We start from the raw sequence: 21,326 nt of genomic DNA on the forward strand, positions 1-21,326 counted from the left end.
CACACAGTAGGACACCACCACTTACAGGAAGTTTTTTAAATGCAAAAATGAGACAATATATCATTTTTGGGTACATACATGAGTGGTCAAAAATCCTACTGCATGCAGGGTAACCGCAAAATTCAGAACTGTGACGATCAGGGGAAGTGAGAGTAAAGAGCTGGGCCCAGGAAAAGAACACAACAGCATCAACTGTGGACGTGGTCTACATTCCCTGTATTCATCTGTATGCCTTCCTGAAAGTCTGAAATGTGTTCCAGTGTTTCAAACAGATGGCTCTGGCTCTGAGAGGGGAGGTGTTTGCAGGCACAGCCATTCAGAGGGTCAGGGAATGCAGTGCCTGGAGCGCTCCTCGAAGACACGTTTCTCTAAGTCTCCTCCGACCCCATTCTTCCTACACTGTACACAGAAATCTTTCAAAAAGAAGGCTCACCGTCATTAGCCACCACAGAAATGCGAATCAAAATCACAACTAGAGGGACTTCCCTGGCAGTCCAGTGGTTAAGATTCTGCACTTCCACTGCAGGGGGCAGGGGTTCGATCCCTGGTCAAGAACTAAGATCCTGCATGCCGCAAGCTGTGACCAAAAAATTTAAAAAAAAAGAAAAACATCACAATTAGGCACCACTTCACAGCCAGGAGGGGGGCAAAAATTTAAAGATAATATGTGTTGGCGAGGATGCAGAGAAACTGAAACCCTCACACACTGTGGATGGGAGTGAAAATAGGTGCAGCCGCTCTGGACAACAGCCTGGCAGGTCTTCAAAAGGTCCAACATTGACCACACGACCCTGCGATTCTGCTTCTAGGTACACACCCAAGAGAAATGGAAACATGTCTATACAAAAAACTTGTACTGTATTATTCATGGCAGCCAAAATGTGGAAAGAGTCCAAATGTCCATCAACTGATGAATGGATAAATCAAATGTGCCTGTCCATACGATGGAACATGCATTATTAGGTCATAAAAAGAGATGCTCCAACGTGGGTGACCCTTGAAAACGTCACAGTCAGTCAAAGAAGCTAGTCACAAAGGACCACACATATAATTCAATTTACATGACACATCCAGAACAGGCAGATCTATAGAAACGAAAGGTACGTCAGCAGTTGTCAGGGGCTGGGACGAGGGAAGGGGAGTCACTGCTGATGAGTTCTGGGCCTCTCTCTGTGGTGATGGTGGTACAGCTGGGTGAACACACTAAAAACACTGAATTGTACACTTTAAGTGGGTGAAATGTATGTTACATAAATGATATCTCTACAAAGGTGTTAAAAGGAAGGAAGGAAGGAAGGAAGGAAGGAGGGAGGGAGGGAGGGAGGGCGAGCTAGGGAGAAGTGAGGATGGGGAAGGACCAGACCAGTCCCTCCTGGCCCAGGTGCCGGGGAGCAGGTGCGCATGAGGGGAAGGCTCAGGGTGCAAAAGCACGCCTTCAGCACCCGTCGCCCAGACGACCAACATCATTCGATGAACCTTTAAACAGGTCCAAGTCCACCCCTCCCGCCCTGGATAACAGAGTCTGCACTGCTACCGTCACAGAACATTTCAGTATACTTCATGTGGAAAGGACGGAAATTTTTATCATCCTCCAAAATAAGAAAATGAAACTTAAGAAAGACTAATTTGGGCTTCCCTGGTGGCGCAGTGGTTGAGGGCCGCCTGCTGATGCAGGGGACACGGGTTTGTGCCCCGGTCCGGGAAGATCCCACATGCCACGGAGCGGCTGGGCCCGTGAGCCATGGCCACTGAGCCTGCGCGTCCGGAGCCTGTGCCCCACAGCGGGAGAGGCCACAGCAGTGAGAGGCCCACGTACCGCAAAAAAAAAAAAAAGAAAGAAAGACTAATTTGTTACCAGTAGGCAAGGCGGGGACCATGAGCCGTGTCCTCTGGGTCCAACTGGTACATATCCTGATGACCACGTGCCTGAGCAGCCGGGAAGGACTGTCAGATGGAAGAAGAGTGACTGAGAACTAACAAGGCATCACAGGCTCCAACACTGCGATGTAACAGAGGCTCCCAGCTCGGTGAGAGGGTTGGGTCCAGACAAAGGACAGCACAGGACGGGTCAGGAAGGAAGGCAGAGAGACGCCCACAGTGTGCCCCGAAGTGGCCCCCAACTAGAAGCGCCTCCCACGAGAGCCCTGAGTTCCTATAAAGGTCACCTCTTCTGCAGAAGGCACAGAAAACGCCCCCATTGGTAAGGGAAAGAAAGATGACAAAAGAACGGGCAAAGCTAAGGTTTAAAGAGAGAACCGGGAAGAGCGCTCCTAGAGGACGGGGCCCCAACATGAAGACAGGCTGGAGACACTGGGCAGATGCCGGGACGCCCAAAAGAGAGAGATGGGCCCCGGGGACCAACGCCATCTCTTCAGGGTTCTATCCAGGCTGCCTTTACAACACCAGTCAGGAAAGCTTTTTGGTTTTGGTCGTGCCACGCGGCACGCGGGATCTTACTTCCCCAACCAGGGATCAAACCCATGCCTCCTGCAGTGGATAATCACTGGACTGCCAGGGAAGTCCCCAGGAATGCTTTTTTTTTTTTTTTTTTAATTTATATTTGGCTGCGTTGTGTCTTCGTTGCTGTGTGCGGGCTTTCTCTAGTTGCGGCGAACGGGCGCTACTCTTCCTTGTAGTGCACAGGCTTCTCATTGCGTGGCTTCTCTTGTTGCAGAGCATGGGCTCTAGGCGCGCGGGCTTCAACAGTTGTGGCACACAGGCTCAGTAGTTGTGGCTCACGGGCTCTAGAGCACAGGCTCAGTAGTTGTGGCGCACGGGCTTAGTTGCTCTGCGGCATGTGGGATCTTCCCGGACCAGGGCTCGAACCCGTGTCCCCTGCATTGGCAGGTGGATTCTTAACCACTGTGCCACCAGGGAAGCCCCCCAGGAAAGCTTTTTAAAAACTCAGAGTCAAAGACTATCTGTCTGAGGGCCTACTTGTGGACAGCCAAGCTCTGGGGCGTAGCCTTCACCCAGAGCACCACGAATCAGTGACATCTTAGCCAGTCACAGACGACCCCGAGGCTGCCGCACTAGAGTCACTCGACACACCCTGGCTGAGCACCTGCTCCACGCCCGGTCCGACACTGGCGCTGCGAAGATGCCAGGGATGCTGCTCCCGCCGTGGTGGAGAGTCATTAGGATACAGGTAGGCACTGAAGTGGGAGAAGAAAGGAGGGAATGAGCCTAAGTTACAGAGCAGAAGCCAGGAAGGCAGGAGGAAGGAGAGCCCAATGTCGCAAGGCCTCTGGGTTTGACAATAAGGTGATTCTCTCCTGTGTATCCCGGAGAACTTCTTTCTGGTCTGAACTTGGACCGCCTACACCAAGGCCCTGGCTCTGAAACAAAGCTGATGGGACAACACCAGAAGAGCTTTTTTTTTTTCACTAAAGGTTAAAGAGCAGTGAGTGAAAATAACAATGAATGAAACGGCAGAGAGAGAGGAGATAAAATTAAAAGAAATACATCCAAGCTGCGGTGTCCTGAGCATCATAAAATAAATGAAAAATTATACAGCCATCTTTGCGATTAACTGCCTCCCTGTATTTCAGACACATGAAGTAAACAGGCAAATCATGTAGTATCTCAGTTTACAGCCCATCAACCTCTCCAAGCACAGTCATCACTCAATGTCTCCAGTAGCTTTCTGAAAGGTGAACTCAATTAGCAACTGATTTACCATTAGGCGTGTTCTAACCACAGTGATGCTCCCCAGATTTATAAAATACGTCCAGAAGGGTAAGTTTTCCAAGGAAATTAACTTTAGAGGACTCTGGAGGAAAATGTATGAAACGCCATTATTACGAGGGTAAACAGTTCCACCATTCCTCCCGCCCATGGCATCATCTGAAATGGTCCCGCCCACAGAGTCAAGTGCAGACACACGTGGCCCTACAGGACCCTGAGCAGAGGGGCTCCCGGGCTGTCCCACCGTCAACACCCACGCTACGCCACCTGGCAGTGACGCTCACCCCGTCCCGCAAGCTCTCAGCCACCTACTGAGCTCTCCCCACCGGGCCACGAGCTCCCTGTAAGAGGGCCTGGAGCTCGTCTCCAGTCACACTCCTTGGGGGCCCAGGAGCCAGTGGAGACGGGCACTTACTGATTCAATCAGCAAGCTGCTCACGGATGGCTCTTCAGACAGGTCTCAGAAGTGAGGATGTTGACAATAAACTTACCCCTCCCATGAAAAAAGCAATGTGTGGAATATAATACTGTAAATCAACTCTACTTCAGTTAAAAGAAAACAGCAACGTGTGAGCTCACAGACCCAGAGAACAAACTGGTGGCTGCCAGAGGTGGGGCAGGGTGCGAAATGGGTGAAGGGGTCCACAGGCACACACTTCCACTTACAAGATAAGTAAGTCCTGGGGATGTAAGCACAGCATGGTGACTGAAGTTAGTAACACTGCACTGCAGATGAGAAGGTTGCTTGTAATCTTACAAGTTCTCATCACAAGGAACAAGCCTGTAACTGTGTGGGGATGGACCTTAACTAGACTTCCTGTAATCATTTTGCAATAGATACATAGAGCGAATCCTTAGGTTGCACACCTGAACGTAATATAATACGTCAATTACACCATCATAAAAGCACAATGTATGAATGGGGGGAGGAGTCTTTTGAAATTAACATGGAAAAGTACAACCCTGCCAGCCCTGCAGTCAGTCATGGGTCCCATTTCCCCACCTCTCCCTGCCTTGCTGCTTCTCCCCCCAGTCCCTCTCCTGTCGACGTCACCTCCAGGCTCACCGCACTGAGCCCTCTCTCCTCTCTCCCAGCTCCTGCCAGCCTATCTAGACGCCCCTCAGACTCCTCCGTGCGTCCCGAAGCCCAGTGCTCCACCAGTTTTCTCTTCCCAGTTCACGCGAAACTGTGCTCTCTCCTGACGTTACTGGGCACCTCCAGTAAACACTCAAACAGTGGCCTCCAGGCTGAGCTGCTGCTGGCTCTCGGCCACCTCACCACCTCCCATTAACGGGCCCATCGCAAAAATCAGCTTTGCCCCCACTGCCATGCCTCACCCCCACTTCCCCAGACAGGACGTGACCCTCTGCAGTCACGCAGGTACAACACGACAGGCGCGCCCCGCCTCGTGCAGCCCCTGGCAGCCTCCTGGCTCTCTCCTGTGACACCTGAAACCCACCTGCTGTCCCCAGCGTCCCTCTCCTCCTGACCCCATCACTCACTCCTCCCGTGACTTAATCTCCAAGAACAGCGATCCCAAACCCCAAGATACTTGTTGCTACATTCAGCGCTCCCTTTTTTTTTAATTTTTATTGGCATATAGTTGCTTTACAATGTTGTATTAGTTTCTGCTGTACAGCAAAGTGAATCCGTTATATGTATACATATATATGTGTATACATATATATATGTGTGTGTGTATATATATATATATATATATATCTCCACTCTTTTTTGGATTTCCTTCCCATTTAGGTCACCACAAAGCACTGAGTAGAGTTCCCTGTGCTATACAGTAGGTTCTCATTAGTTCGGTGCTCCCTTCTTTACTACACGAATACTTGAATGATTAAGCATTTTAAACCTGAAGGAGTTCCAAAGACTAGAGCACATCCCCTCATAAGTGGGCGTAACTAGGCAACGCCCTCTGAGGAGCCCCCAGCGTCCCACGCCTGCCCGGCCCTGTCAGAGCGACTTACAGTCATGGTGGTTGATGAGCCCACGTGTGGCTGGGACATAAAGTGCTGTAATGGCTCCATGACTGGCTTTGGCACAGGAAACTAACCCAAGCTAGGGAGTAATTCTAAAGGAATCAAAACGGGGTGCAGGAGGCGGCAGCCCCTGTCTGTCTGAGACTAACCCGTAGCACTAGCCACCCCAGGACGGTAACTGGCCCGGTAAGACAATCCCCACGCCCTAGACGGCGGGAGGCAGACACTGCGGTGAATACTGGGGGGCCGGGAGGTCTCCCGCGCTCTCTTCCTCCTGAATTCTGTAATGGCAAGGCCAGACCCCTTCTGCTTCCCACCCAACCGGCTGGCCTCGCCACCTGCAAACACCTGCACCTGACAAGAGAAGCAGGTGCTGAGCGCCCCCTAGGGGCTGCCTCCTGCCTCCAAGATCCCGTGACGCCGAGGGACCCCTCCCCTCTCCAAGACCCAGTCCTCCGCCCAGCCTCTCCACGCACACCGTGCCCACGCCCTCTGATAAGCCCGGACCCTGCAGAGGGCTTTCGGCCTAGGATCACAAGCACTGAACATCGTTTGTCTCGCTGCGTGTGAGCCTGGGCGCCAGCAAGAGCATTCTGTCCTTGAGGCTAGTAGAAACGCTCACGGAAAGAAGGCTCATGGCAAACCCTGCAGTAAGCTGTGTGAGGGAGCAGGGCGAGGGCGGCCCGGGGCACATCTGAGAACCGTGTCACGGTCTGGCCCCCGCAGCACGGGCCAAGCTCGAGTGTGCAGCCCGGGTGAGAAGGAAGACGGCGGGCCATGCCCGGGCCGGAACACTCTGGCAGTGCCAGTGAACTCCAGACCCCGGGAGGATGGACCACGGGGAACAGAGCGTTCATGCGGTCAGGAGCCCAGAAATGCACAGGGCGGCGTAGAGAAAGGGCTCTGCCCTCCGCCAACATGCTTGAGTTCAAAGCCAGCTCGCTCACTGCTCACCGAGGGGCCTCGGGCAGAGAGCAGCAGAGGGGCGAGGGCCCCCTGCCCAGCTGCGCTAGTAACACTAACAGCAGCTTCAGCCCTGAGCCCTCCTAACCCCAGTAAGAGAATCCGTAACTGTTCTAAGCAACTAAACTCACCGATAGCTACATGCGCCTTTGCCACCTTCAGCACTCAGACTGGGATTTCCACGTGAATCCCCCCAAAGAGGAAACAGCATCAGAATGAGGGAACAGAAGGAACAGGGACACTCAAAACAGAAGTCCCCTGCGGCACGGAGCCCAGAAATGGGAAGAACCCAGGCTGCCCCGTCCCCTCTGAGCCTCCTGACCCTCTGCCTCTCTCTGTGAGGGGGGGAATGTCTGGGTGAACCCAGAAGCTGCCCCTCTCACTCCTGGAGAACCGGGAAAGAGGAAGTCAGTGTGCAAGGAACCGGGTCCCACCCCCAGCCCCAGGCCAGGCCCACCACCAGCTCAGCTGCAGCCTGTAAAGTCTGGAAAGGACCCCTCAGCATTCCCGCTGCTGCTGGCCCGAACCTGTGTGTCAAGAGCCTGAAACAAGGGAGGTGCTCAATAAGCAGGCGCAGGTACGAGGTGTCACTACAAGGCCAGCACCATCTCCATCCGCGGCTCCACCTCCCGCCTGGGGCGCAGAGCCAACACCTGCCCACGGATGTGGTTCACAGCCACTCTCCGCGGAATCCTCCAGAGGGAGAACCAGGCGGTCGGTCGTGTCTGCACTCCCAGGGCCGAGCACGGAGGCATCCCCCACGTGCAGCCCAGCCCTTCCAAGGCCGGGACCCCCGCTGCACCCAGAGGGTCCGCAGGGGCCGGTCCTCACACTGCACGTGTTCCACTGAGGAGCGGCTAAGCCCAGGAGTGGCAAGATGGTGGAGCTTCCGGAGAAGGCCAGGCAGGGGCGGGTGTCACACCCTGGCCCCCAGGTCACCGTGCTGCGCCGCTGCCCTTGTCCTAGCTGTACGTGGGCCAGGCAGGGCCACTCCAGTGGGAACAGAAAAACGGAGGCGAGAGCTCCCGGCGCCTGTTCTGTTCATTTCCACCCCCAACCTCTGATCTCGCCTTCACAGTACTTAGGGGAGTGAAACACCTCCTCCAGCTCTCATTTTACAAAATTTTAAAAAAACAGAACAAATCCAAAATCATCAGGGATTTTTTTTAAGTCATTTTTGTCCTCATCTAAAATTAACCCAAAAGAGTCCAGATTTGCAACATTAGATAAACATTTAAGAGGGGGAAAAAATGATTTCATTTTAAGTTTATTTTTTCAAAATGTTTCCAGACAAAATAAAAGGTGTTTCATAACATGAAACATGACCACTGGAAAACAAACAAGTAAAACAAACTATGTATTTAGCCAAACCCCACCCTCCGGTGCTTCCACAGTGCTCAGCACAGCAAGACCATCTCCACTCATGGGTGGCAACCAGATGGGACCCCCCCCCCCCGCCCCACAAAGTCACTGCCAGAGCACAGACTCCTGGGCTCCTCGTGACAGGGAAAACTAGGAATAAAGAGACACTCCAAACATCCACTCCAGAAGCACCAGCAAGAAAACAAGGCATGTCTATAAAAACACAAGACAGGAGAGCAGGTGGGGCAGCAGCTCAGAATTTCTCAGGAAAGAAAGGCGGGGCCTCCACTTGGCCCCTGGACCCGAGAGGACACGGAACAGAGAAGACCCCTCCGACTAAACACGCTTCGCAGAGGTCACCAGTGAGGGCCCAGCCCACCTGTGAAGACTGGCCGAGGTACCGGCCCACGTTCAAGTGCAGGACCCCTTCCCCAGCCGACCTCCCTCGGGCACACTTCCCTGCCCTCCACCGACCCCGCAGGGCTCTGCTTTCCTGCAGCCGCTGTAACAGACTTACTGCCTTCGAACATTCCCACCCATCATCTTAACACTCTGCAGGTCAGAGGTCCGGCATGGGTCTCCCAGGCTAAAGTCCAGGGGTCGGCCCGCTGCATCCATTCTGGAGGCGGTCCTGGGGAGAATCCATTTCCTGCTCATCCAGGTCGCTGACAGAATTCAGTTTCTAGCAGGTGCGGAACCAAGGTCCCCGTCTTCCTGCTGACCAAAAGCACAGGCTGCTCCCCGCTCCTAGAGGCCACCACGTGCCTGGCTCGGGGCCCTTCCTCCATCTTCAAAGCCAGCAACCGCAGATCAGACAGAGCCACCTGTGTCCAACCTCTGACACTTTTAAGAGCTGATGTGACCACGCTGGCCCCCCGGATAATCCAGGGCAACCTCTCCAACTCAGGGGCAGCTGACGGGCAACCTTAACTCCATCTGCAAAGTGATTCCCCTTTGCCGTGGGACTGACACATCACAAGCTCTGAGGATGAGGACGTGGGCATCTTGAGGGGCTCCCACCCCTCAGGCCAGAACCCTGGGGGTCACCTCAATCCCCAACACCCTGCCCGTCAGTGACCCCTTTGAGGCCCACCGCAGCTCAGGCCCTGAACCTGTCCACTCCCCCCCGCCCACCACCGCTGCCCTGGTCCCCACTTCCCGTGCCCACTTCCTCTCACCCTCTCTTCGAGGCGGAGGAGCAGAATAAAGTGCTTCCTGATGGCTCTCGGGACCAAGACCCAATCCTTCTCCAGGGCCTGGACGCCCTGCGTGCTCTGGACCCCGCGCACCCCTCCTCACTTCCTCCTTGGGGTCTCCCTGCGGAGAGCTCCGACCCCGACCCGGACCCGCACCTCTGCGTGGCAGGCTGGCCCCTGCTCCAGCCCCGGGTCCCATCCTAGGCGAGACCTCCTCGGGGCGGTGGGGGGGAACGTGGCATTCTACGGATGCGGGGCTCCGGTGTCCTGCCCCCATCACCAGGCTGCGGCCGTGGGAGCCTACAGACTGCTTGTGTACCAGGTGTTCACCGTCTCCTTCGGCCTGAGGACCCCGAGGCCCACGCCTCTGCTCAGCATTCCCTGCGGTACCTGGCGCACTGAAGGTGCTCCAGTATTTTCTGAATGAACTGTCCCCCGCCACACTCCTCTCCTGCAGCTGACGACTGACGGTGGCCTGTGGAGACGACAGCTGAGCTGAGTGTCCCACTTGCTCAGGGCCGCCTCGTGGCTGTGGCAGCTGTGCGCTGAAAGCTGCCAGGGCCAGGACACTGTGAGCGGTCTTCTGCTCCATGTCTACCCGAGCACCCATGGCCCTGCATATTCAGTCGCGGCCTTTCTTGCTGCCACCGCACGTACACATGTCACCCTTCACATGCCCCGGCGGCCCGCCTACCCTGCTGTCAGCAGAGCACACTGGCAGGCAGAGCCGTGCTAAAATAGCAAGCGTCGGGTCCACGCTGAAAGGCTGCCTGTTTTCTCACACCCAGTGTGCTGTGATTTCGTCTTGGCATTTCAAGTTAAGTGTAGCAGGAATGCCAAGTGCAACCGCGGAAAGCCACAGCCCCGTGGGAGCCAAGCGAGTCAACGGCCCACGAAGGAACAGGCCCAGAGAGCCAGAGGCCAAGCCTTTTCTGATTATCATCAGCTTCCCGATTCTTACCAAACCACCACCGCCTCTCACCTGGATGTTCGCAAAACCTCCTAACTGGTCTCCCTGCTGCTGCCCTGGCCCTCTCCGCCCCCCGTCTACCTACAACAGGGCAGCCAAAGGAATCCTGCTAAGCCAAAGGCAGGGCCTGCCGCTGCCACAATCCTCCAAAGCCCCCCCTTCACTCGGAAGAAGACACTGGGAGTCCCTGTCTCTCCTGGGACCATGAGGCCCACCACTCCCACTTTTCAGGCCTCGTGCCCCACAAGCCTCTCCCCCTCTCAGCAGTGGTCACGCCAGCCCCCCTGGGCTTCTCCTCGGACACACCAGCATCGCCCCCGAACCAGGGCCTTTGCACGAGCTCACCCCTCTGCCTGGACGACTCTATCCCGGCCACCCAGGAAGCCTGTTCCCTCACCTGCTGCAAATCTTGCTCAAATGTCACCTGCTCTGTTAGAGCTTACCTGGTCACCTTATCATCCATGACACTATCCCCACGGCACCTGCCCCCGAAAGATCTATCCCGCTTCCCTGCTCTGTGTTGATAGCAGTCATCACCTTCTGACAGTTAACTCTCTACTTAGCTTTTCTCGGGGGATTCCCTGGTGGTCCAGTGGTTAGGACTCAGCGCTTTCACTGCCAAGGGCCCTGGTCTGATCCCTGGTCGGGGGCTAAGATCCCACAACCCGTGAGGCACAACCTAACTTAGTTATCCTCTGCCTCTCCCACTCCACTGTTAGCTCTGTGAGAGCACAGATTTTGGTCTGGTTTGTTCACTGATGCATCTCTAGCACCTGGAACCATTACTGGCACATAATCTGGGTTAAATAAATATTTGCTGAATAAGTAAATGATCAGACTCTCAAAACTGGTCCAAGAGGCTTCTCTCCTTCTCATCTAAGAGAACAGGGTTAGGCCAAGCAAATATCCTCCTGTAGGTCACAACCACTTAGGTCTAATGCAACTCCCTAGGTTATACGTGCAGAAACTGATGGCCCTGGGGGCAGTATGAGGAAGGTGAAGGTCACAGAGAGATTAACAGAAAACGATGGCTAAAACCTGGACCACCCAATTCCCAGTCAGACGTCTTTCCACCATATCACACATCCTGCCTCATCCAGAGAAGCAGCTTCTAAGAAAGCATCAACCAAACATATAATCTAAGGACCAGGGTGTGCACAGAATAGGGGGATCTACCAGCAAGACCACCTCGTGCGGTGTGAGCCTTGGCCAAATCAGTCTCTGCAGGTTAATCTGGAAAACAGTTTGGATCAACCACCACTTACTGGTTTGGCAGTAACAATGCGAAGATGAGCAAGGCACACTCCCTAAACACGCAGAGCTCACCGTCTGGTGAAGAAAACAAGAGCTTTCCAACACTGGGTGTGACGCACAACGGGGTACTTTAGTCCAGACTGCATGAAAACAGGCCAGCCCTGACCAGGAGGTACACTGGAGGCGAGTTCTTGAACATCTTTAAAAAGTAAGCCCAGGGCTTCCCTGGTGGCGCAGTGGTTGAGAGTCCGCCTGCCGATGCAGGGGACGCGGGTTCGTGCCCCGGTCCGGGAGGATCCCACATGCTGCGGAGCGGCTGGGCCCGTGAGCCACGGCCGCTGGGCCTGCGCGTCCGGAGCCTGCGCTCCGCAACGGGAGAGGCCACAGCAGTGAGAGGCCCGCGTACCACAAAAAATAAAAAATAAATAAGCCCAGCAAGGACTTCCCTGGAAGTCCAGTGGTTAAGACTCCACGCTCACAATGCAGGGGCACGGGTTCCACCCCTGGTCAGGGAACTAAGATCCCACATGCCACACAGCGAGGCCAAAAAATTAATAAATAAATAAGAAAAATAAAAAGCCAGGCAAAGGAGAGGGAAGGGAGGAAAAGAACATTCTGGCCACAGCTATGAAAGCATGAAACTGACAGAGGCATCACACAGCAGGTACAGCGAGGATCCTACAAGTCCATCAGCACCCGTGAGGGCCAAGCTCAAAGCAGGGAGGGGCGGGAGATGGGGCTCAAGAATTGAGCGGGCTCAGGTCATAAAGGGCCTTAGACATCATGCAAAAGCACTTAAGCCTCTCGGCACGGCATTTCGGGGAAAACAACCAAGGGGCTTTAAACCAGCCTACCTCATCGAGTGTCAGAGTGTGCTTGGAGGACAGAGTGTGCTTTGTAAATTCTAAAACACCAGAGACACGAACATTTGCAGAGCGCCAGGAATAGCGCCTGGCAAACACTAAGTGCTCGGTGAATAGCAGCCGCTACTGTCATAGGAATTATTACTAAGGAATTACTAATTTTAAAGGACTGCGCTATACAAAAGCGCCTTTGCCAGTTCCATATTCTGTGGTGGGTGTATTCTTCCTCCTTTGAGTTTCTCTGGGTTGAGGCCCACACTCAAAAAAAGTTAATCACAGGAACCACTCAAAAGAGCTGGCACGACCGCTGGAAGCCAGCTGGGAACTGCGGCACCGAGCTTGTGCAGGTAAAGACCAGGTATGCGGCCGGTGGTCACCACAGGGAGGTCATCTACTGACAAGGAAACGGGCACACCTTTGCGACTCCTCCTGTCGCCTGAAACGGCAGCACTGCCAGAGATGAGGCCACAGGAGGCGAGGGGCACGAAGTGGCTGTGCAGGCCTTTCCGGGCGAGCCGACCTCTCCTCCTCGCCCTGCCCTCTGCAGTGACAGCCTCCAGGAGGCCTCCAAGACTCCACTCCAAGTCTGGGACTATCACACGGGACCAACTCTCAAAGGCCTAAGGCACAGCACGGTATCGGAGTCCAAGGAAAAAGCAAGGCTGTCTTTGGGAATGCAGGATTTCACAGAAGAAAGTTGAGGACAGTATTATTTTCCTGTGGCTGTCACAACAAATTACCACAAACTTAGCAGCTTAAGACAACAGAAATGTATCCTGTCACAGAGCTGGAGGCTACAAGTCCAAAGCCAAGGTGTGGGCAGGGCCATGCTCTCTCTGAAGGCTCTAGGAGATGATCCTTCCCTGCCTCTCCTAGCTCTACTGGCTGCCAGGAGTCCTCAGCCTGCCTTGGTCTGTAAAGGCATCACTCCAGTCTGTCTCCATCTTCACATGCCATCTTCCCTGTGTCTGTCTCTCTATGTGCAAATTTCCCTCTTCTTATAAGGACACCAGTCACTGGACTAGGGCTCACTCTAATCCAGTGTGACCTCACTTCTCATTTTAACTTGATTCCATCTGCAAATACCCTATTTCCAAATATGGTCACATTCACAGGGTCCGAGGACCTGAATGGGGGGGGGGGCACTACTGAACCCAATACAAGGACAAATACCCAAGAGACACAGTCATCAATCCAAAGGTTTATTCACCATTATAACTACACACAGGAGCTCGAGTATTCTCACACCTCAGCTGGTTGTTAAGAATCAGAATCTATTTAGACGGAGGAGGAACCAAAATCTCAATACCTAAAAACAACACACAAAAGTTCTACTGCCACGTGGCTCCTTTCCTTGGAGTCTGTGTTCTACAGCATGTGTTCCTGTCACTGCTAGGACCTCCTATTCTCTGCTATTCCAGAATTTTCACATCATCCTGGACCCTGACATTGGTTTTGAGGAAACCTCTTATTGTTCTTCAGTCAAGCACAGTCCTAAGGACTTCCCTGGTGGCACAGTGGCTGGCTAAGAATCCTCCTGCCAATGCTGGGGACACAGGTTCAAGCCCTGCTCCAAGAAGAGCCCACATGTCAAGGAGCAACTAAACCCGTGGGCCACAACTACTGAGCCTGCGCTCTAGAGCCCGTGAGCCACAACTACTAACCCCGTGCGCCACAACTACTGAGCCTGCACTCTAGAGCCCACGAGCCACAACTACTGAGCCTGCGTGCCACAACTCCTGAAGCCCACACGCCTAGAGCCCGTGCTCCACAACAAGAGAAGCCACCGCAATGAGAAGCGACACACACCACAACGAAGAGTAGCCCCCGCTCGCCGCAACTAGGAAAGGCTGTGCGCAGCAACGAAGACCCAACACAGCCAAAAATAAAATATAAATAAATAAATTTATTTATTTAAAGAAAAAAAACCCACAGTCCTACAGAGTAAAATAGGGTGCCTGCCCAACTTCAGTGACCCCCTCCAAAGTCGCTTTTCTGAGCAGTCAGGAACTCATACTGCTAACTCCCAGACCATTCTGAAAATTAAACCTTTCTGACTCGACACAGAGCATTCCAAAGTTTACAATTCTATCACTCAAACAATAGTGTTTACTATGCAACACTTACGAATAAACTGTGCTTATGAATGATTCTACTTGGAGTTAAGACCACAATTCTTAAGTTTCAGTATCTCAGACTTCAGTTTCCAAACTGAACAGTGTGTAGAAATCTTGTAGTTTGTTTGTCTCTAATCTATTTTCACCAGCAGCTGATTTTATCCTAGGTGTTTTCCCTGTCATGTCTCCCATGTTTCCTAGGGCCCTGGCTGGGCTGGGTGACACATCAATCAGAGGAGGACTTTGGAGTTGTACAGCTTCCAGGTTGCACCCAGGTCGCTGCAGGCACTTAACTAAAAACAAAAAACAAAAAAATTTGCTTCCTGCTGCTGACTCAAGACAGGAGTTGGCTTTGAAGCCAGAAAGTGGGAACATGGAAATCCACAGTGAGCCTCAAGTATTCTTCCTCGCCCAGGGCAAAAGCGGCAACCCAGGAGAGAACGAGAACGCCAATCAAATGGGTCAAAACCACCACGCCCCCTGCAGAAACCGAGCTCGCCAGCGGACGCAGACTGCCCCGGCCACTTTCCTCACTCCACCAACTCCTCGCGGCTGGAGAAGAGTGGGTTCCTTGCAGCTTCCCCAGGGGGCCGAGGAGTTTCGCAGAAGAGAGCCTGCCGGTCTCGGGACAAGCCTGCCGGCAGCTCCTCCTCCTTTCTGGCCTCGCTCCTACGTGCAGCCACTGTCACCTCCCAGACCCCACGATCCGACCCCCAGGACACCCCGAGCAGTCTCCTCAGAGCCCAGGTCACCCCTCCCCAGACCCCGACTCCACCGCAGCCCAGCGGGCCGAAGCGCCCACCTGACCTCTGACCTCTGACCCCGACCCGGGTCCCCGTCACACCCACCTGCCCGGGACCTTGCTGTTGCTGCGCTTCCAGAACTGCTTCCTGGCCCCGTCGCTGGCCATGGCCTCTCCTCATCCCTCAGACCCGCAGCCCCGACACCCCGAGGGCGGCCAACCCGCCCCGGCGGCCCTTTCCTGTACCCCGGGTGGCCCCCTCACTGATCCCGGGATTCCAGAGAGTAGAGCCGAGAAGCTCTTCCGCCTCCCTCCGGAAGTTGTAGCTCCAAGCACCCGGAAGTCCCGCCTCCGACCCAGGCGCGCGTGATGGACGTGAGGGAGCCTGACGTCACTAAGAGGCGTCTAAGGGGCGGTGCCGCGGAGGAAGCGCAGCTGCTGGGCCGTCCTTCTAACTGCCGTCTTCTTAGGCGTGGTGTCCGGCCCAGGGTTCTCCTACCGCGCGAAGCGGCAGGACAATGGTCCTAACCCGAGGGCGAGGCGACGCGGAGACCGAAAGCACCCCGCTGCGGGTGGTGGTCGAGGAGGTGTCTGTCGCCCGCACTTGGCTAGGGATCGGTAAATACCAAGTGGCTGACTTACCGCTGCAGTCAGTGCAGCCAGGTGAGAACCATGAGGAAGTGGTCCGGGCTTGTGAGGGGCACGGGTGGTGGGGTCCGGGGAGGGGGCAGGTGGGTCGGGGAAGGAGGGGGTTGGCAGGCTTCGGCTGAAGCGTGAAGATTCCCCCACCGGAGCCTTGGCCGCGGGCGGCTATCGGCGCTTGAAACGTGCAGGTAAAATACACCCAGGACTTCAGTACCAAAGAAGGAATGACGACGCTGATTTTTATGTTAAGTACATGTTGAAGTAAAATATTTTGTGTCTTGGATTCAATAAATGTATTGCTAAAATTATTTTCACATTCCTTTTTTTCAAAGTAGCTACCAGAAAATTAGAAGTTACGTATGTGGCTGCATTATATTTCTGTCGGCGGTAGACGTAACCCGAGAGGTCAGGGACCGGCATTTCAGAAGGGAGCGCAGTGCGGCTTTGGGGAGCCGCTTGACAGACGCGTGCCAGTTCTTGATGATATTTTCTGATTAAAGTTTTCCGTGCCTCCTCACTTATGATAAGTAACACTGATATAGTACTTGCTGTACGCAGGGTATTGCGCTAGGTACTTTACGTGTATTATCTCAGTCGTATGCCAACCAGCGCCTCAGTAAAGGCCACCCCCGGCCCTCAGAGCAGAGTGCGTGGCTCTCTCAGATCCCTTGCAACACTGAGTTTTCTATCCTGTCTTGTAGTAGCAGAGGCTTCCCACAGCCCTTGTCCCTGCCCTGGAACATTTACTGCCTGTCTTTCTTCCCACGGAGCCCGTAGGGTACTGCAAGATACTGCTGGGCGGGTGAGACCTGTGCCTTCTGCTTCTACAGCTAACACAGGAAGCGTTTGTTAAACGGATGACAACCATGGGAGCTCTCCAGGGATCCCCTTCTGTCACAGCCACAGAATCTCCCTGAGGTGATTGCAGTGGGTCCTTGGGGAATCCCCTGCTGACAGAACCTCAGTAGACGCTCAGGGCTACGATGCTGCACAGCCTGAGGAACTGTCCCGGCATCCTGTCCTTTCATGACCTCAGTGAATCTCCAGCGATGTCCTGATAAAGCCTCAGTGGACCTTGGGGACCCCTTCCTGGACATAGCCTCAGGAAGCCTCCTGGGATCCTTGGCTAGTGGGGCTCAGGAAGGCCCCAGGGATCTCTTTCCAGTATACGGCCCGGGGCCTCCCCAGAGGTCTTCCTCAGCGATCAGCTCCTGACAGCCTCAGGGATGCCCTGCTGACGGGATTTTCCCCAGCTCAATTTAGCTTCTTGCAAGAATCAGTGAGTGGGGTCGCAGCAGAACTAAGATAGTAGCGTTTAGAAAGGGAAGATTGACAGCAGTCAGTGAGCGACTGATTGGGTGTAATTATAACATCTTAGGTTTGGTTGCTCCCCATAGCTTACCTAATGCTTTCCTGTCTCCTGTCTCTTAGGGGAGGGAGTTAGTTACAGGGAGACTAAGATTGACTCGAAGGCTTCAAGACTATCTGAGCAAAGGATTACTAGTACCACCGACGGAAACCTCAAAGCAAGCAGTGCGCCTGTTTGCAGCCAGGTTTATGGTTGGTTTAGGACATGTTGGGTTTGAGGTCGGATGTCAGGCCTCAGCCAAGCACTAGGTTAAAGGACATATTCGTCTCCAGGTGAGGAGACGGGGTTACACAGGGGAGGACAGGCCAGGGCGAAGTCCCAAGACCGGTGGGGCGGGCATAGGTCAGCATCAAGAGCGACGTAATCAAAAAACATAGTCAAGTAGGAATCTCCAGAAATGGGTTCAGGCGGGGGTGTGTGGTAGAGATGGATGTGAGGGAGTATCTGGAAGAAGGCCAGTCGTGTAAGCCGGAGTCCTGCAGAGGTAGAGTTGAGGAACGGGACCCACGCAGGAGTCAAACAGGACGTGTGCATGAGCACAGAGAGTGAATGAGTGAGCCTTTATTCAAAGAGTCTTCCTTTCACTGAGATTCAGGCTACTGTAAAAACCAAGGACACACCATTTCATGCTTAACAAACAATTTAAAAATCTCTCAGTGCCAAAATCGATGAGGGTGTGGACTTATGAGCAGTACATAAATCAGTGCACCGATTCACTGCCGGTGGGAGCATAAGTTCATCCAGTCACTTTGGACAGCCGTCTAGCAATTTCTTGTAGTTAAAGGTGCGCATACCTTACAAGCCAGGTGTGTACCCTAGAGCCACGCGCCTGTGTGCAAAGACAGGAACGTTCATTGCAATGTTGCTCCTGGGGAAAGCTGATCAATTACACGTAGTTTTCTGGAGAATGCTACAAGATAGTAAAAATGAATGTTACCCACATGTCAACATGAATGGATTTCACAAGCAATGATGAGTGAAAAAAAGTTGAATGTGAATGCATGTAGTATGATACCACTTAATTCCCTTTTTTTAGAGTAAAAAAATACTAAAAGCTAAATTCAGGAGTGTGGTTGCCTCTGGGTGTTGGTGGGGACTTTGATCAGTGAGGAATTTACAGAGAGTTCAGTTGTTTTATGCTTTATTTCTTAAGGCAGATGGACTGTGTTCAGGTGTTTGTTTTATTCTTTATGACTTTTTGCATGTATAAATTGTTTCATAATACATGAAAATGTAATTACGGAACTCTCACCCTGTTATGCACTGAGCTACCTCAAGCGCTTTTTGGAAAAGGCAAGCATAAATGCTGCAGTAATGAAGGAACAGCGCTGAGGCTTGGAGGAGTCAGGTCCACTGTTAGGTTTGTAGCTATTGTTTCAGGTTGAGTAGCTATGACGGGACAAAATGCAACCCGGAACGTCGTTGCCGAAGCCAGGGGACAAGAGGAAACTGGGTGCTGCCTAACAGGTGGGGGTTAAGGATGGCAAGATCTGTGGTGCAGGCTGGGTTCCCCAGGAAGCAGATTGTGAGGCAGATACTTCCATGCAGATGGCTTACTGGGGAGAAGTTAAACTGGGAGGGGCTACAGTGGAACATGGGGCCAACCCCGAAGGATGTCCCCCAGAGATGTCTTGAGATGAGCCGGTGGAGCCTTTGCACAGCTGCATGGATGAGTCACTGAATGTGGGCTGCCCCCTGAGAAGGTGCGTAACCTCGGGAGAGGAAGTTCCTTCTGCCGAGGTCAGGTCCCAAGGAGGCGCTTATCTCCAAGCCATCAGCAGCCAACGCTGCCAGCAACTGAGGGGAACGAGAGCCTTCGTCTTCCAGGAGGAGTCTGGGCCGTGTGACGCAAGCGCGTCTGCGGCAGCCCGCCCTCTGCCCCACGCAGATCTGCTGGCTTCACGTAAGTTCACCGTCTAGGAAGACATCTCCAGGATTCTGGTTGGTCCCTTTTCTGGATAAACTTCCAAGAGGAAGGTTGACGACGTGATCCTGGAGCCACAGCAGTCACCGTCCCTCCACCATCACCTGTTGTAGACGCCCTCCCGCTGCCAACACTAACCCTGCCCCTACCTGGTAGCACCTCTGCTGCTCTAGGTCACTTCCCTGTTGGAGGGATCCAGGCTCTCATCCTAGAGGCCTCGGAGCCGCTGGCCGCTGACGGTGCCGCCCTCAGGCCGCGGCTGCTCTACTTGCCCGCATGCCATTAATGCTGGTCAGAGAAACGCCCCAGTGGCTCCTGTAGGTGCCACACGTGACCTTGCTGCCCTCACCACACAGGAGCACCCCTGCCTCCCCCACGGTGAGGAGACCCCTCTCCTTGCTTGCTAGTTTCCTGGCACAAGGAGCCCCCAGTGAGTGAACTTAAAGTTCAGTGAGACTCTCGCTGTGTCCTTTTCTGAAAGCATTCCCACTCCGGGATTCGGGATCTCTAGAAGAGGCCAGAATGGTGAGAACAGGAAACACAAACTCCCCTGAGAGTGATGACAGTCGGAGCCCCCTGCTCCCACCCCTGGCTCCTGCGCCCACGCCTTCACTTGGAGGGGCCACGGCACCACGCAGGGCCGACACCACGTCTTGAAGGGCGGCACCCCAGGTTTCATCACTCTGTCAGGGCGCAGCCTCGGGGGGGCGCAGAGCCATGGGCTCACTACCACCACCTCCTCGGCTGTAAAGTGGGACCCTTGGGCCAGTGCAAGGCTGTGCACGGTTTCCTGTGGATGCATCGAACAGTCTGAGACCCACACACGGGATACATGTGTTCCAATCATACACAAACGGAGACCAGACCAGAAAATTCCCTGAGCAGACAAAACCAGTTTAGTCACACAAGCAAAGCTCAATTTAGCTTATTTTCCAAGACAAGCAAGGCGAACGTGACCTGGGTCACTTCTTGTTTATTCTTCTGCGAATCATAAGCGAAACTTAAATTGTTCCCCAAAATTGATATGAGGAAACCACTAACCAGTTCCTTTCATTTAACAAAATTGTAACCAATCACTGTGAAGAATAAACACTCACTGCCTCCAGACTATGTAAGCTGCTTTATAACATACTGTGAGCCTCATTCCACGTGGCCACGGGGCACCTGCTGGCCCGCTTGGATCACCTACCTGCCACCCCTGAACCAATCCGTGTGGCCTGGAAATGCCACAGCAGCCTGGCCAGTGAGCATGCCCCTTTGTAGCTAGCCGTGGAGGCGTGGCCTGGGCGCTGGGGAGAGACCTCAACACCTCCTGCCGTACCAGCACCACCTACAGCAGGGGCCATCTGACAGAAACTGATTTGACGACCTAAATGTGCTGCTTGGTTTGTCATTACATTGTTAATTGGACAAAATATATGCCATGTCTGACAACAGTATTAATACACGGAAATCTTATAAATGAGGAAGTAGAAGACCCCAAGGGGGAACAGCCTGATTTCGTAATTAAGTATATATTTTAAATATATACATCAAAGGACATATTCAAAGAGGAAATACAAGCGGTAAATGAACAAAGGAAAAATGGGACTTTTTTTTTTTTTTTGGCTGTGTTGGGCCTCTGTTGCTGCACGCAGGCTTTCTCTAGTTGCAGCGAGCGGGGGCTACTCTTCGTTGCAGTGCACAGGCTTCTCATTGCGGTGGCTTCTCTTGTTGTGGAGCACAGGCTCTAGGCTCACAGGCTTCCGTAGTTGTGGCACACAGGCTCAGTAGCTGTGGTACACGTGTTTAGTTGCTCCGCGGCATGTGGGATCTTCCCGGACCAGGGCTCGAACCCATTTCTCCTGCATTGGCAGGCGGGTTCTTAACTACTGTGCCACCAGGGAAACCTGAAAATGGGACTTTTTAGTAGTTTTTTAAGTAAAAAAATAAATACCACTTATCAATAGACCGGCAAAGATGAAAAGGATGATGTGAATCACAGTGCCAGGAAGTGGTGTTGGTGGGAGTGTAAACAGGTGGGTGTCCCATAGGCAAAGTACAAGTTCACAAGATGAAGCAAAAGCCCTGTGCGTACACATATGCTCTGATGCTCCAACTACTCTCCTAGGAATTTATCCTAAGGAAATGGTTGGACAAATGAACGAAGATACATACATGCTCTGACATTACTGAAAACAGTAAAAAGTTGGAAACAATCTAAATGTCCCGCTGCAAATGAAACGGGTTAAATGAATTATGA

General features: G+C 53.3%; 1 protein-coding gene across 5 annotated transcripts in view; it reads right to left on the minus strand.

Annotated features, from left to right (window-relative positions):
• TBC1D22A (TBC1 domain family member 22A) overlaps window positions 1–15,452 on the minus strand; it is a 385,336-nt gene extending 369,884 nt beyond the window's left edge. For all 5 annotated transcript variants that reach the window (XM_060306130.1, XM_060306125.1, XM_060306128.2 and 2 more), the window contains exon 1: window positions 15,253–15,452. In XM_060306130.1, the coding sequence (XP_060162113.1) occupies window positions 15,253–15,314 (62 nt within the window). In that variant the 5' untranslated portion in view covers window positions 15,315–15,452. The remainder of the gene's footprint in view (window positions 1–15,252) is intronic.
• Between the last annotated feature and the right edge of the window lie 5,874 nt (window positions 15,453–21,326).

The sequence above is a fragment of the Globicephala melas genome, chromosome 10 (assembly GCF_963455315.2).
Source record: "Globicephala melas chromosome 10, mGloMel1.2, whole genome shotgun sequence".
NCBI lineage: Eukaryota > Metazoa > Chordata > Mammalia > Artiodactyla > Delphinidae > Globicephala > Globicephala melas.